Source organism: Schistocerca cancellata, chromosome 7 (assembly GCF_023864275.1).
Source record: "Schistocerca cancellata isolate TAMUIC-IGC-003103 chromosome 7, iqSchCanc2.1, whole genome shotgun sequence".
Lineage (NCBI taxonomy): Eukaryota > Metazoa > Arthropoda > Insecta > Orthoptera > Acrididae > Schistocerca > Schistocerca cancellata.
In genome coordinates, this window is record NC_064632.1 from 602,142,947 (window position 1) to 602,159,854 (window position 16,908).

Sequence of the window (16,908 nt, forward strand, 5' to 3'; positions counted from 1 at the left end):
GTGTGTGTGTGTGTGTGTGTGTGTGTGTGTGGATTGATGAATGAAATGTCCTTCCTTTTATTTCCCTTTTAACTGTCCATACCTGTTCTATTCCTGCTGCAGTTTCATTAAAAGGACTGAAGCTCCCAAAAGAATTGAAGCCTTACTGTGTGTTCCTAATTATCTGTCAGCATAAGACATTCTTCACTTTATCGGCAGAGTGTGCTCTTTGATTTAAAATAATAATAATAATAATAATAATAATAATAATAATATCCCTCATATATTCAATCAATTTCTCACGTAACTACAGTAACAATACTTACCAGCAGCTTTCTTCCATGTCACTTGAGGCTTTGGAAAACCATCAGCTTTGCATTCAACTTTTGCATCACTTCCTTGAGCAAATGCTTTGTCTGTTGGTTCCAAAATCCATCTTGGTGGCACTATCAGAACACAACCAATTATATATTACTTAATGCCAACAGTGGACACTGTCAAGAAGTATTACACAAGCTGTTATGTTGCTTTAATACAGAACTGTTAATAATGGCCGAACATGGAAGTGACAAACAGGAAAAATCAAAATAATGCACTGGTAAATGGAAATGATTGACTGATAACCCACATAAAAATACAAAATACATTCCATTCTTGATTCAATTTGTATATAGATACAGTAATAATGTTTGTAGTATAATTCTACACATAGTAGTGTGTTTGCGCATGTGTGTGAGAGCGGAGGGTGGGGGTAAGGAGAAGTCGATAGAAGGGGGTCTGGTGTTTTGCTTTATCTATTCTGTATGATGAGCTGCAGACTTTCTTCACATGTTTACATCCTATTCTGCATTTTTATCAGAACATTCAATGCTTACAGTGCAATTTTTTTTAAATTTCTACCAGGATATTTATTTAATTCATCTTGGGTTCAACTCTTTCCCGTCTCACTCACATTACTTTGTGCCAATACTTAGCTGTTGCATAGTTACATTCACTTTCTATTTTATATTTATTTACATTTATTGCTGTTGAACATTCCAGATCTATTTACAGCTTTTTTGTTGGTCACATACAATAGTGAGAACTTTCATTGCAATTTTTTGATATTTCTTGTTTGTCACTCAGTTTGTTATCAAATTAAAAGTATCAAATTTTTTCTGCAACAATTTAACGAAAAACAGAGACAAGTTTTGCAACTACAGCAAGTGTAATACTAATATACTGTTCACTACTGTAATCTCTCTTTTTTTCAATATTTTATTTGTTTATTTTTCAATTTTGGTATAAATACTGTCTCAAGCATCATTTAATCAAAAATTTTATAGAAAAAGTGAATATTACTTGAAATTAAAGTTTGAAAATATAATTCTTTGATAACTTTTTGCAGATTTTAAAATACTTCTCAACACTTGAAAAAAAAGCTTGAGACTTCTTTTAAACATTTGCATTTTACAAAAGAACAACTACTATAAATGTAAAATTATGAAAGATGCCAGCAGATTCTCATTTGTTTTGAAGGGCCCATATCACAAAATTATGAAATAACTTCACAGAAAATTTGATTTATTGTTATAGATATAAACTACAGCAGTTTACAACTAGGAAAAAAATCATTTCTGATTTAATTATATTAATGTGAGAGAACAAAAAGTGGTGAATTTGTTACGTAAGTTATGAAACTTAGTTGGGTACCACAGATGTCTCAAGCCTTTGACTGCCAACAAAATTCAGTCAACATAAATGCTTACAGCAATTACCAGTTTACTGTGATAGTAAATTATAACTGTTTCTTCATGAGTAAATTTCAGCTATAATGAAAATCTGCTGTCATTGAAAATCAAATTCACACATAAAATAAAAGCTAAAAATGTTTTCATGGTCAATATCAAAGTGCCAGGAATTTATGTTTACCAATGAATGATTTGCTACATCTTCATATCCTACAACCATTTTACTTTTGTTGGACATTTGTATTATCACTGCACATTGGGATGAGGTATTCATCCCACATTAATCATTTTTAATTTTAATTACATCAAAGAAAATAACCAATTTTTGAAAATATAATATAAATGGATATGTAAAAAAATCTACTCATCACGCAGCAGTCGAACACATAATATACAGGTTAAGGATATTTGCAAGCTTTTGGAGCCAGTGGCTCCTTCTTTTGAAAGAAGCATTGAAAGAGAAGGAAGAGGGTTTAAGAAAAAGGATTGGTGAGGTTTAGGAAATGGGAAGACGTTGGAAAAGCCACACGGAACCCTGGGTCAAGGAAGGCTTATGGACAGGATGAGTAGGAAAGATTGATTGTTAGGGGCTGCACCAGATGAGATATCTCCCCTGACCCAGGGTTCTGGGTGACTTTTCAAAACTCCCTATCTGCTAAACCTTACCAGTTCTTTTTCTTCACCCCTCTTCTTTCCCCGTCAACCCTTCTGCTAGAAGATGAATCCACTGGCTCCGAAAGCTTGCAAATTTCCTTAACTTGCATATGTGTCAGTACATTTTTTATCTATCCAGTTAATTTCATTTAAAACAATGAAGTTATGTTTTACAAGTCTCAAAAATATTACCTATGTCAAAAAGTCTGCTGACATCTGTCCAATACAATTCCCATTTGGGGTTTTCATACAACAATATTATCCAACATATATGATTTAATACATTAACAAAGTTAAAAATCCTGAAGTAATTTGAAGGGTCTGATGTATTTGAATGTACAACAAAATGGCTTAAGTAATTCAAGTAACTCCAATGTGACCAATATGACCAAAAACATTTTTAGCTTCACAAGTAAATTACAATCATCTACAAACATGCAAATGCAACTGCATGCAGGAATTTATGGTAGTAAACAAACAAAAGCTAAAGCACAACTGCAAAATAATAAGTTTAATAGAGAAACATGCATTAGTAACTCCACAAACTCTTAAATACAATGTTAGTAACCAGTGTGTTTTCCTTTTGTTATGTTAAATCAAACATATATTTGAAAGCCTTGTTCAAAGAAAATTAATAATTTTTTCTTACAGTTAAAATAACAAGGGCCTCCTGTATTATGTCTTGATTTTTATAGAGCCTTCATCTTAATAGGGATAACAACATGGGAGGCAATATTTCTTTTCCAAAATTAGGGGAAATTAACAGAAGGCAGGATATTCCCTTTCCATTGCAACAATTTTATTCAGGAACCACATACTCCACATAGTGAGTTAGTTTGGCTCCTTGATTCAAAATTTATTAAGTTAACAGAGAGATACTTAAGGTCCAAAGATGTAAAATTCATATAACAAAATGCTACATTACTTTTGAATAACACTACTATGTTTTCAGGTATTATCTACCTTTCTCCTACTGCAGGGAGCAGTGTGAATTTAAGAGTATGTGGCACAATTTAAACAAAAGATAATTTTAGACAGAGAGGAGATATAGTCAATGAGGTGTGTGGAATAGGAATGCCTTGTCCTCCCACTAACCACAAGAACTGCTCAAGGACTTAACTTGTCCTACAAAATAAAAAAAAGAGAAATAGGAAGGAATAAAGGAGTGGATAAGGACAAAACCCTGAATCAATCTTCAGGAAAGCTGGCAATGTGGCCTATGTCAACACCAGTTCCAAGAAATGAAGAAATATCCTGAGCAGCGAACTAGCTATCCTTAACTTTTCTACCAATATGCTAATGAAGAATATGCACCAGAGTTCCAAAAACTGCATTATCTTTCACTTGTGGACCTGCTGTTCGTATTCTGCATGTGCTACATTTTTAATTGCAATAAGAGTAAATGATAGTTGTTTCACAGGTCCAAATAATCTCTCATATTATTTGGGAATGTCTTCCACATAACAAAATAATTTAACTTTCATGTCAATGTTATTAGACTGAAATATAATTCTGCTAACAATATTTTGCTCAGAATTTCTCAATGCTATTTTTTGTAACTAACTTTTTCTCGAGGAAATCTGCATAGTGCCCATGTACATATTAAAAGGTAAACACATTAAAGTTCATAAACTGTTTCTCGCAAATATTATTTACCCTTGACAATTAGCTGAGCCTTTTGTTTTGTCTGACCACCAGCATTTGTGGCAGTACACGTATAATTTCCTGCATGTCTGAACGTGACACTCTGAATAATAAGCAGACTTGTCTGTCGACCGACATTTACTGTGGTTGTTCCCATTGTAGGAGTTACTGCTTCATTGTCCAAGAACCATTGAAAATTCATTGGGAGATCACCCTTTGATGCAATGCATGATAACTGTACATATTCGCCTTCACTGCTGTATTCAGATGATAATGTTATGGGGAGTAGAACCGGTATCTCTACAGACAAAAATAAAACAAAAATCTGAAAGAATGAGATCCTTAATTTAATTTCATAGAAGAAAATGAAAACAAGATGCCATATTTCTGTATTCATTGTACAATAGTGTCAGAAACAACTCAAAGGTACAAAAGGTCAAAATAAATGACAAAACATGATCCACAACAGGTATTATTTCCTTCAAATGTCACTCCTGTTGAAAACACACCCTATGTAAGTCTCTTAATGTTCTCTTCACATTTGCAATAAAAGAAATGAAGATATGTTGCAAAGAGTAAGAAAAACAATGAAACTGTTCTCAACAGAGGCATTTTAAAAAAGATGAGACTCTTATTTAAATAGTACACATCCATCAGAAGTGTTTTAATAGAGCTGTAGTTCTGTGAAAATGTGTATTCCAACTTACTTCACTCATCTCTAAGTTTTCCCATATGATGACATCTATAAAACACCATGAGAGAAGGAATGAATGAATAATGGCAGATGACAATTAATTTCATTGCTTTATTCTCCACTAAACACACAAATTTTCAAAACAAATGACAGAAAATGCTGCAGTGCTCAATTTCTACTTTTACTTGTTTCATATAGCACTACTATTTGTTTTCCCTTTGGAATAGGACAAGGGAGGGGAAGGGCATAGGTTCTTCGCAAAGCAACTAATCTGATGAGAACTCAACACCTAATCAACCCACATTGCTGAAATTATTATTGTAAGTATAATTAGAAGAGTGTTCACAAAAGATGTGGCATGAGATGACTTCCCAGTGAATTATAATTACTGTCTTTATAAGTGGATTTTAATGTGGGAACTGTAAATTACCTCATGTGAGGTAAGATTTTTTCTGCTGTAGGAAAATCGATTAGCCTGGTAGCAGCATCGAAAAACTATTTTTTTCACTCTTCTATGAGAACTAGCTCACTAATGATGTCTTCTGCAAACCAGATGTACTACAGATTTACAAGAGGAAAGACAATGGTAGTCACTTCCAAAATGTTCAACTTTTTACTAACGCAGTAAAGCACGTAGAGTAAGTTACAAGATATCACTTGTGTGGAGTGAGTAAGGAGGACATGTACATGCTTCTATCAGCTTAATAATTATGGAATGTGAAGCATCTCATACCATTAATATCGAGACTTGTCGTATAATTGACAGTTCCAGCTGTATTACGAACAGTACACGTGTAATTTCCACGGTGTCCAGAACTTGTTGGATCTATAAGTAAAGAACTAGCCCTTCTCCCAATCTTAGTGGTGCTGATCCCCATCTGTGAGGATAAGTGTGTTCCTTTGAAGCTCCAGCTGATGTCAAGAGGACTGTCACCCTCAGATACAAGGCATGTAACTTGTGCAGCTTGTCCAGCAAAAATTGGGGCATCAAAATGGAAGGGGACAATCCGAGGCATAACTGGAAACCATATCAAAACAAAGAGGGAGCTAAAAAAAATTCAAATTACTTATTCCAAACTGCTTGCACAGAAGTGTAAAATAACTGAGAAAACTCAAAATCAAAATTTCACAGTAAACTGCTGCATAAATTAAACACATACAAAGCATGTAAAATGTACCAACTGGATTGCCTCACTAAACCTCCACTAACCATAGGATATGATAGAAACACTGGAAATGAACCTTTCACAGAGTTGCGTAAACAATACTGTGTACACAATGCTTTACATTCTGTTCGTATCGATGGAACTGATAATCCTGGGTACAGCTGCTGCCATATCTTCTCTAACAGAGACTGAAAAGACGGCACATTTTTATTTATGCAGTATATAGCAGCAAATAATTGAATTAATGAACCCAAATAAGCCACACATTAAATGGTAAAACAACAATATACTACATACTTCAATCTTGTGGATACATGGAAAAGCTGAGATTATTTCCGACTTCAGACATTTCTTGTGGACTATATACACGTCAAGAATAAAATTCTCTTTCTCTTTCACTCTCCTTTAAACATAGTGAGTGGTAGAAGGAATGGAAGGAAGGTGAAAATAGCCCTGCACACAAAAGTCTTGTTCAGTATTATGTTAAGTCATCTTCACACATGCCTCTACCTAAACATTTATATGACACATACTGCCCTATTTCAGCATACCATGAATATCGAGACTAGCTGTGTAGTTCACAGTTCCTGCTGGGTTTCTGACTGTGCAAGTGTAATTTCCCCGGTGACCAGAACTTGCAGGGTCTATCAGTAACATGCTGGCTTTTCTCCCAGCTTTCATGGTTGAAATACCCATTTGTGAAGACAAGTGGGTCCCTTGGAAACTCCACATTATGTCAAGGGGAAAATCTCCCTCTGAGACAAGACAAGTTACTTGTGCTGCCTGTCCAGCAAAAATGGGCGAGTCGAAATGAAAGGGTACAATCCGAGGTACAACTGCAAATTACACATGAAAAAAAAAACATAAATATTTGTCTTTATGACATATGAATGAATGATGTATTAATCCACTAAAGAAAAAATAATTTGTTGTTATGAAGATACGTGGGATGTAAAGAAATGGAAGCACAAGAGACTTCTAGGCAATAAACTATCAAAGTTATACTTCTACATTAGAAACGAAGAATCTAATTTCAGACATATGAAGAAAACTGAAAATACGCAGTCATCATTAATTTTATATACAATATGTTGTGTATAATGAGTTCATGATATTATTTTTGTACGTTTCTTTTCATTTCTTGGCTCATTTTCATTTTAAATATTTGCCCGATACACAAACTATTTTACACTTCAACACCACATCACAGATGGGTTCCACTTCTCTATCAACAGCTACTGTAGTGCACTCCTCTACACAGGCAAAATGCCTTCGAAAAAAATTATGGATTGAAATTGAGCAATGCCATATCCTTACCAAAGCAAAAGGTAAAATTTAGGAACTGAAAGAATGCAGACTGAATTAAGCTTTCTCCTGGTGCTGCAAATACAATCATATCAGAAAGAAATAGTGGAGAGAAAAAAAAATTGATACAGAACATGAATTTAATGGCATATATCCAAAAGAAACTTAATTACCCCTGAATACACACTCCCCTGCATGCTGAACAAACCATTGACAACCAGCTGAGCAGTATAATTGTCAGATCCAGCGAAGTTGTGCCCTTTGCAAGTGTAAAAACCAGCATGGTATGCTGATATTGGTTCTATTGTTAGAACACTGGCACGGTGCCCAACATTGACCACAGAGAGGTCAAAACTTGGAGAGAGAGTTTTTCCATTGAACTGCCAAGAAATATTGAGAGGAAGATCTCCATCCACTGAGCATTGTACAGTGGCATGCTGACCACTATTGGCATGAGCAGGGCCATCTCCAAAAGTGAATGGAGCAACTTTTGGATGAACTGTAGTAACAAATAAAGATTATAGTCATACAGGATCCATACTTTCAAATATGTGAGATGCAACCACTGAACATGAGAAGTAATTATCAGAGAGAGTAAAAGAATAATTTGTTTTAAATAGTGAATCTCAGCTATAATTGTACAGCAATTTGGTAAACACAGTACTGTGACAAAACACATATTTTTTTCCCTATGTTCTTACAATATCTGCTTCACAAAAAATCCATAATGGCAAATGCTGACATCATAACAATAAAACAGACACTACATCATCAAATAATGTGGCACGTCTGTTTTAACTAAATACAAGATTCATATACTGATTCCGAAGCTGATACACTCAGGTTTATATTTAAATATTTCAAGATTCCACAGAGAGTCTTTAACAGGTATTTTTGCAAAGAAATTTGCAGCAATTTCAAAGTTCAGCACCCATACTCATGTATATTTTGTACAAATGAGAATGTATCAAGTTTACAGTTCATCATTAAGTTTCCCCTTCACTATTACTCAAGCTTTTGTTATTGGACTTGACTGACTTTTTCAGAATAGCCAAATTTTTGGAGGAACAACATTTACCAAGAACAGACACAAATTTATGTTTCACTTTAACAATAAAGCAATTTCAGGCATGTATTTGCACTATAAAACACTGAAGACAAAACGATGTTTGACATTAATGATCAATATTGTGTGCTCAAAGTTGTCAGGTTACATACTGCCCCATAAATCCACCTAGTAATAGACAATTTGTTCTGGAAAGACCAAGAAGAAAATCTATTACTGTAAGTAAGTGATGTTACACGATAAGGCTTGCTTCAAGGTGAGATTTTACCTCAAATTGTGTTCTAGTAAACAAACAATAAACCTCAGGATTCATTAAATATTAAGACGTCCAACATTCTTGATACAGTATAATTGTTAAGTTTCTCTGGTACACAGTCTTTGAAATACAGACTGCAGTTTTAGTGCCTTCTGGACTGGAATATAAATAATAGCACACAAACATCTTATGTTTATGAATAATGTCCTTCCTTCAACCTAGTGGTAGATGTCACACCTAAGTTATTTTATAAACTTAATTCATTGACTTCTATTCATGAACAAAAAGGTAGAAATGAAATGTAAAATGGAGGGGGGGATTATTTGAGAGATCTATACACTGAAGATTCAGGCACAACCAAGAATTTTTGCATCCAATACTAGCTCCTTGGCAGACTTAAGAGAAAAAATGAAGAACACTTAAGATACACTAGATAAATCTCTGTGAAAATTACCTACAGCCATTGTACTGGGTACTGAAGAAAAATGGAACAGACCAAAGTGAGAATGGTTATCTAGTTAAAAAGCTTATAGTGAAGAATATAGTTAATTTACATCGCCTCTGAAAGTGGACCTCAGAGGAAACATAAACATATGAGCATAGTATGAAAAATAATTAGTTAGTTGCATTCAGGAAAGATAATTGTGATTTACTTTTTTAAAACAGAGTTGAATCGTTCAACAACTTGGACTCTCTCACATATAGACTGAGAACAGAACAAATTTTAAGTGAGTTTCTTTCAGATTGTTGGTCAACACATCTGATAAAAATGTTCTACACCACATTCCCCTGACTGGCCACTACAACACAACAGCACATCTCCTAAAGATGCTCACAGTGTCATCAATTACTTAGCTGCATAGAACAATGACTGTATGTCACACTATCAATGCAGTGAGACATTCCACTGTTGAGATTTTTTATTTTATTCAAATCATAACTATATGCCAAATAATTTGAATCATCATAGAGTGACCAACAAAACATCTGCATCTATACCTATACTCTGGAAGGCACCTTAGAGGGTGCAACAGAGGATCATTCTGGCACCACTATCTTTTTCCCCCCTCCCCTGTTCCATGCATGAATGGCAAACTGTCAGTATATCTCCATATTAGCTGTAGTTTCTCTGATTTCCTCATTGTAGTCATTTGACTAGACAAGCATAAGAGAGGAAATAATATGGTGCCCAACACTTCCCATCTCTCTCAGAATTTTAATAGTAAACCTCTCTATGGCCTGCAGTGGCTCTCTTCTACAGTCTGCCACTGGAGTTTGTTGAGCAACCCTGTGAAGCTTTCACACCAACAATATGATGTTGTAATGGAATAGGCTGATCTTAATTGGCTCTTCACTATCTCTGCCACTATTCCAACCTGGTGAGAGTCCCATATTGATGAGTAATATTCAAGAATTGATTGAACAAATATTTTCGAGGCTAATTCTTCTGTGGGTTAATTACACTCCCTTCTGGTTCATCCAGTGAATCTCAGCCTGGCATTTGCTTTTCCTGTAATTTTTTTTATGTGGTCGTTCCACTTTATGTCATTCCACATAGTTAATCCTAAGCATTTTATGGCCATTACTGTTTCAATGATTTGTCATCTATAATGTAATCAAACAGTATTCAATTTCTTCATACATTTATATGTAGTACATAACATTATGTACATTCATGGACTACTGCCACTCCCAGCACCAATTATTGATCTCTGTACTTCTCCTGCAATTCGCTACAGTCTTCAAGCATTGCTAATTTGTTATTAACCAACACATCACCTGTGAGCAGTCTCATGGAGCTTTTGTTGCTATCAAATACATCATTTGCAAATACTGCAAACAATAATGGCCCTATCACACTTTCTTGGGATACTCCTGAAATTACCTTTACATCCACTGATTTTGTTCTGTTAAGACTGAGATGTTGAGTACTATCTTCAAAGAAGAGCTGAAACCAGCCACAAATCTGCTTTGATATTCAGTAATCTTGCATTTTGTTCACTAAACAGATCTGTATCAAATGCCTTCCTGACATTTCACAGACAATGAGCAAGCTGAGTTCATAAGACTGCATAAAGATAGTTGTCTATTATGTTGGAAACACTGTTCCAATATCTCTGCTACAACTGACATACACTTTCAGTCAAGTGCATATAGCTTGAAAAAGAATATTTCAAAAAAGATCACTTTCTCTCACATGCCTCCTTCATACTGCACAATCCACTGTATGACGCCTGGCGCAGGTTCCACTTACATACCCAACTCTGTCAAAATGATACCTACTATCACCACCTTCACATCATTTGCCATCTGGTGTCAACTGGTGGATGAAGAATTCCTCTAGCCTTTTCCATGCACAGCTGTTTTCACCTATACTCATCCATGTTGCTCCTGCACATTTCCATTAGGTCATTCTCTTGTCTTGGGATACAGTAAAGATCTTTCTTCATCAATTTACAAGCCCTGCAACTGACTACATGCCATATCCATCTTCTTTCTATTTCCACTGCAGTTGTAATTGCATTATCTACAGAAGTTTGTTTCCTGAGCCTTTCATTTGTTTCCTCATACAGTCATTCTCAACAATTATATCTCCATTGCTTGATGAGCAATTCTCAGTTTTTGAATGGTTTTTGCAGTATAACCTACTTAGTATACCAGAAACAACCCAGGTTATTTTCACTCTTCTGTTTATTTCTTTAGCTGTCCAACCAACGATTCTCTTCAACTGCCTTAAACATACAAGCTCCAACTATTTTTATGAGTCCACTGCAAATCTGTGGTATTATGTGGTAATGGAAAGCCCTTGCTACAATATAAATAGTGGAAGGAGTAAAAACACTAACACACAGACTAGTAGAAGGCACATAAACAAGAGTGAGGACGTCTTTAGCTTTTGGACAAATCCTTCTTCAGAGCTACTGAGTACACACACCTGCACCCACCCACACAGACAGACACACTTTCTTTTTTTTAAGCTGTGGTAGAAGCAAACAGCACAATCTCACCAACAAAAATGAAGCCAGTTCACATATTCCTTCTTAATTTGCGGATCTGAAACATTTCCCTAGAATGTCTGGGAATAGATTTGTTGTCAAAGATCAAGTCTAATGAAAGCTTTATCACTGATGTATATACATTTTTTGGTGTATTGACACAGTTTAAATAAATGATTTTTTTCCTAAGGCTGTTAGCATCCCTTGTAAGCTTTCCATTCCACAATACCCACTTCCCAAACTATACTGTTACTCGTTACTTTGCCCGAATAAATTCAAATCATTTTTCTTGTGTGTTTGATGATAATTTTAGTGAATATCCTGTACAATGCAAAGAGAAGGCTGACAGGTCTATAGTTTTTATGTCTTGTTTGCCTACTTTCTGGTTTTGGTTTAGTTTTACTCATACTCTTCTTGTTTCCAATTGTTTCTCACACCAAATTTCCATTGTATTTTCTCACAAGCTTGTGAAGCATATCCAACCAGCTGATTTTATCATGTTCCTTATTATCTCCCTATTTATTCTGTTTTACCTAGCTTTATCAGTTGTCTTCTTATATTTTATTTTATTTTGTTTCTTCATACCTGCCATTATGTTTTCTGTTATCCTTTTCAAACCATTGTTGCTTTTCTTTATGTACTCAAAGTCCTCATTTTCTAAAGAGTTAAACTTGTTGCTTCATTTAACATAGTATATCCCTTTATTCTGAAATGTCATACCCCACAATTACGATGAGACTGCTTCTTTCTACTTTTGTAACATTATGTGCAGTTTCTTGATTGTTTAGTAAAATAATGCCCATTTCATTTTTAGTTCCACCTGTTTGCAGATGAGACCATTTTCTATTTGGTTTCTTCTGGTAGAAAGGGTTAAGAACAAACATATTCATGTCAGTGAATCCTACTAATGCATTGCCCCTATTATTTCTCATACTATACAAAATTGAATATTTTTTTATTTATTTAAAACAACTAGTCTTGCTATTCTGTCTGAGGTTCCTGTAATATCCACAATATTGTTTCCAATTTTCTTGTTTACAATAAAGCATACACCTAAACTTCCTATGCACTCTGTTCCCCTTTAGTAAAACATATGACATGGTTTTAATTCTGCTTGATCATTTTAACTACCCCAAAAAGTCCCATCTGATCTTACTTAAGTCCTCTTTCTACTACACTAGTTCATCTTCTGCAAATTACTGCACCTAAATAAAAAGTAATAGAAGAAGTCACGAGTCCAATATCTGTGTCACCGTGTATTTAGTCAAACTCTGAATAGCAAAGCAGATGCACAAGTAACTGGGAGTTGTTCCACAGCACATTACATGAAATAGAAGTTATGAGGACAGTAGCACCATAGAAATGTTCTGATTTAATACTTGAGAACCACCAAAAGGACAACCTGAATATTGTTCATTAATCAGCCTTACTGTGTACCTCTCCAAAGCAAAGAACCTCTTTTGAAAGAATACTGTTAGTTGCAAACAGGTTGCTACTTCTACTAATCGGACAGTGTGCACTTTTAATAGCGTACTGCAAACAACTCCAGCCACCGAGACCAGCCTCAGTTGCTAGACAATTAACACAAAAAGCGATTCAAAAGAACCACGAAAATGAGCCTAGACACCTCTTGTTTTGATGTTGAGATCCTGAAAGAATGTTTGGACCTTTCATAGATTCACACGAATATGATTAACGTTTATCATTTAGAGGTCAATGCAGATGTATCATGGCAGTCACTTTTAACCACAACTTGCCTTGTAGGAGCATTTGAAACAGGGAACAAACAAGACTACAGAGGTGTTATGTTTATGTGATGATCTCACAGATGAGGAAAATATTGCCTGGCAGAAGATTAATGAATTTTACATTACTGATTGTCATTTAAAGGTAGTGTGAAAATTATTCAAATTGCAGATAATGGACTTCATTGTTCTCTGATTTCTCTTATTTGAACATACACTGCCCGGGCAAAAAAAAGTGAAACATGCATAAGGGGAGAAGAAAATGAGGTGAAATTTCAGAGATTGGGAAGGTATGTGAAGTTATTGTAATGATTACAAAATTGAGCCAAATTTACAAAGTACCTGGCAGTATTAGCCCACTTATCATTACGATGCCTGCACTGATTTGGTTGTAAAGGGCGTCTCAGAGCCACTGTCTACTGTCCTGAGTCTAGCCGGTCCACGACTGCCGTAACCGGTCCTCTATAGCCTGTATACTGGCACCGGTGCTGAGTCAATGCCCGAGCTGGTACCACGTATGTTCTTTAGCGGACAGATCTGGGGATCTTCCTGACTACTGGAGTAACTCGACGTCACACAGACAGTTCATAGAAATACTTGCCTTTTGTGAACAAACATTGTTCTGTAAAAAGAATCTCACTGCAAAACTGTAGCGAGAGAGGTACCGCAAGAGAACGCAAACTGTCCTTGATGTACCAGTACTGTTGTTCTGTCAGATTTCCCTCAATCACTACCACCCTCAAATCAAACACAATGGCTACCCACCGTGACTAACACCCCAACACCTCTCCAAAACAGTTTTCAGGTCACCACCACACTCTCCGATGATACTCTTCCAGTATAGTGCAGAGTGATTCATCGCTAAACACGGCGTGACATCGTCACAGCCATTTGTATTGTAGTATTAACAGCAGCCTGTGCATGTAACATTAACTGTCTAATTCAGCTGCTGCTAGTCTCCAATCAAACCTGGAGTATGACAATAATGTTGCAGAGTGTCCACTACTTGTTATTGGATGGCAGACACAGAGTTGAAGGGTTACGATTGGCTGTGGCTCATTAAAGAAACCCCCCTCCCCCATGTGGTGGTGAGACATAACTGACTGAAAGCTTGACAAGTATGTCAGCCCGCAAATTCCCATGGAGCCCAACATCGTTCCACTGATATATCTGAATGCCCCATAAACCGGGATATCACACAATTCGACCAGCTGGCCAAATGGGGATTCACAATGAGGCCTCTTTCAAATTCTAATTCTGTAAGGTGCTGATAACGCTGTCTCACAATAGTATTCAGCATCTCTGTGTCCTTCACAGTGATTACTCAACATCTGACACCGTCCACAACCTTATGTACCCTACTAGGACTGGTAACAACAATAAAATTAACAACACTGATAAACAATGGTGTGTACAAAGTGTGTGTGTATTTGTTTTTCTGCAAGTATAATTTGGCAAAATAATAACCAATGATAATAATAATAATAATAATAATATTGGACAGTCTCCCCTCCTGTTCACCATAGTAATCAATAAAATCATCACCTGGAAGAATAAAATACCTATAATAAGTATGGGAACAAAAAATAAACAAATGAACATTAGATGTTGAGTGAGGCTAGAATATCAACAATTTCCCAAAACACAGACTGCTACTTACTGTAAGGATCTACATCTACATGTAGACTCTGCAAATCATATTTTAAGTGTCTGGCAGAGGGTTCATCCAACTACCTTCACAATTTTCTCTATTATTCCAACCTCATATAGTGTGTGGAAAGAACGAACACCTATATCTTTCTGTATGAGCACTGATTTCCCTTATTTTAGCATGGTGAACGTTTCTCCCTATGTAGGTTGGCACCAACAAAATATTTTCGCATTCGAAGGACAAATTTGGTGATTGGAATTTCGTGAGAATATTCCTCCGCAGTGAAAAATGCATTCGTTTTAATTATGTCCATCCCAAATCCTGTATCATTTCTGTGACACTCTCTCCCCTATTTTGTGATAATACAAAACATGCTGCCCTTCTTTGAACTTTTTGAATGTACTTCGTCAATCTGATCTGGTAAGGATTCCACACCACACAGCAGTATTCTAAGAGAGGACGGACAAGCGTAGTGTAGCAGTCACCTTAGTAGATCTGTTACATTTTGTAAGTGTCCTGCCAATAAAACACAGACTTTTGTTAGCCTTCCCCATAACATTTTCTATGTGTTCCTTCCAATTTAAGAGGTTTGTAATTGTAATTCCTAGGTATTTAGTTGAATTTCCGGCCTTCAGTTTTTAGTGATTTATCATGTAAGCGAAGTTTAACGGATTCCCTTAAGCACTCATGTGGATGACGTTACACTTTACATTACTTAGGGTCAATTGACAAGTTTCACACCATACAGATAACTTTTCTAAATCGTTTTGCAATTTGTTTTCATCTTCTGATGATTTTACTAGTTGATAAACAACTGTGTCATCTGCAAACAATCTAAGACAGATTGTCTCCCAAATCCTTTATATAGATCAGGAACAGTAAAGGACCTTTAACGCTACCTTGGGGAACACCAGAAATCCTTTCTGTTTTACTTGATGACTTTCCGTCAGTTACTAAAACCTGTGACCTCTCTGACAAATTAAGTTGCAGACAGGTATAATTATTACACATAAGGTTTTGGCCACAGCCTTCACCAGAAAAAGAACAAGGAACACACACTATTCATTCACACAAGCGCGAACAACTCACGCACACATGACCGTCATGAGGTGGGCTTGCTCTCGTGGATGATTGACATTTGTTTTGCTCTCTTTGTCTGGTGAAGGCCATGGCCAAAAGCTTATGTGTAAGTGTCTTTTAATTGTGCCTGTCTGCAACTTCACTTGTCATCTTTATGGCAGGTAGCAATCTATCTTTTCCTTTATTGTTGAAAAAACACAATACATAGCTCCAAGAGCCCAAACCTGGCAACACTTACAACCAAGTATGGCAACAGCAAGCAAGTTACACAACTGAAGTGTTTACATAAAATTATTGGAAATACTATCAACAAAAGAATAGCTAACAAAACATGTGCAGAAAAATTGTGTAAATCCTAACTGGAATATTTACAAGAAGAAATCACTGTCCATCAAGGTCAAACATTGTTACACGCACACACACACACACACACACACACACACACACACACACACACAGTCAGTCATTCTGACAAAAGCAATCTACACTTTGTAGATGTCATCATTAACTACCAATGACTAAAATATCAAGCAAATTGGAAGACAAATATTGAGAAAAATATCTGGACCCAAAAGTCAAGATATTATCTGTATGCACATAAGCTCGAAAGAACTTTATTCACTGACAGCGCATTTCACATAACTTGCACAGCAAAGTCACATGAAATTCAATGGTCATATACCATGAATGTATGACTCTAGTTTGACCAAGAAAATCTTCCACATCCATCAACAGAACCTGACAATGAAACATATAGTGACTGGTAGACACCCAACAAGAGTCCACAGAAACTGGTATTGATCCACTGGCGGCGACATGGGCAAAAATCAATACAGATAACTTCATTCCCAAAAACCCAACTAGAAGGAATTTGAAACTTAACAACATGTTAATGCAAAAAAGAAGATGGCCCAAAGTATGAGGAAGCTTTGGCTAGATAAG

General features: G+C 35.9%; 1 protein-coding gene across 1 annotated transcript in view; it reads right to left on the reverse strand.

Moving 5' to 3' along the window:
• LOC126091914 (Down syndrome cell adhesion molecule-like protein Dscam2) overlaps positions 1 to 16,908 on the reverse strand; it is an 895,908-nt gene that overhangs the window by 190,180 nt on the left and 688,820 nt on the right. The window contains exon 15 of the mRNA XM_049907230.1: positions 306 to 425. Coding sequence (XP_049763187.1) covers positions 306 to 425 — 120 coding nt within the window. The remainder of the gene's footprint in view (positions 1 to 305; positions 426 to 16,908) is intronic.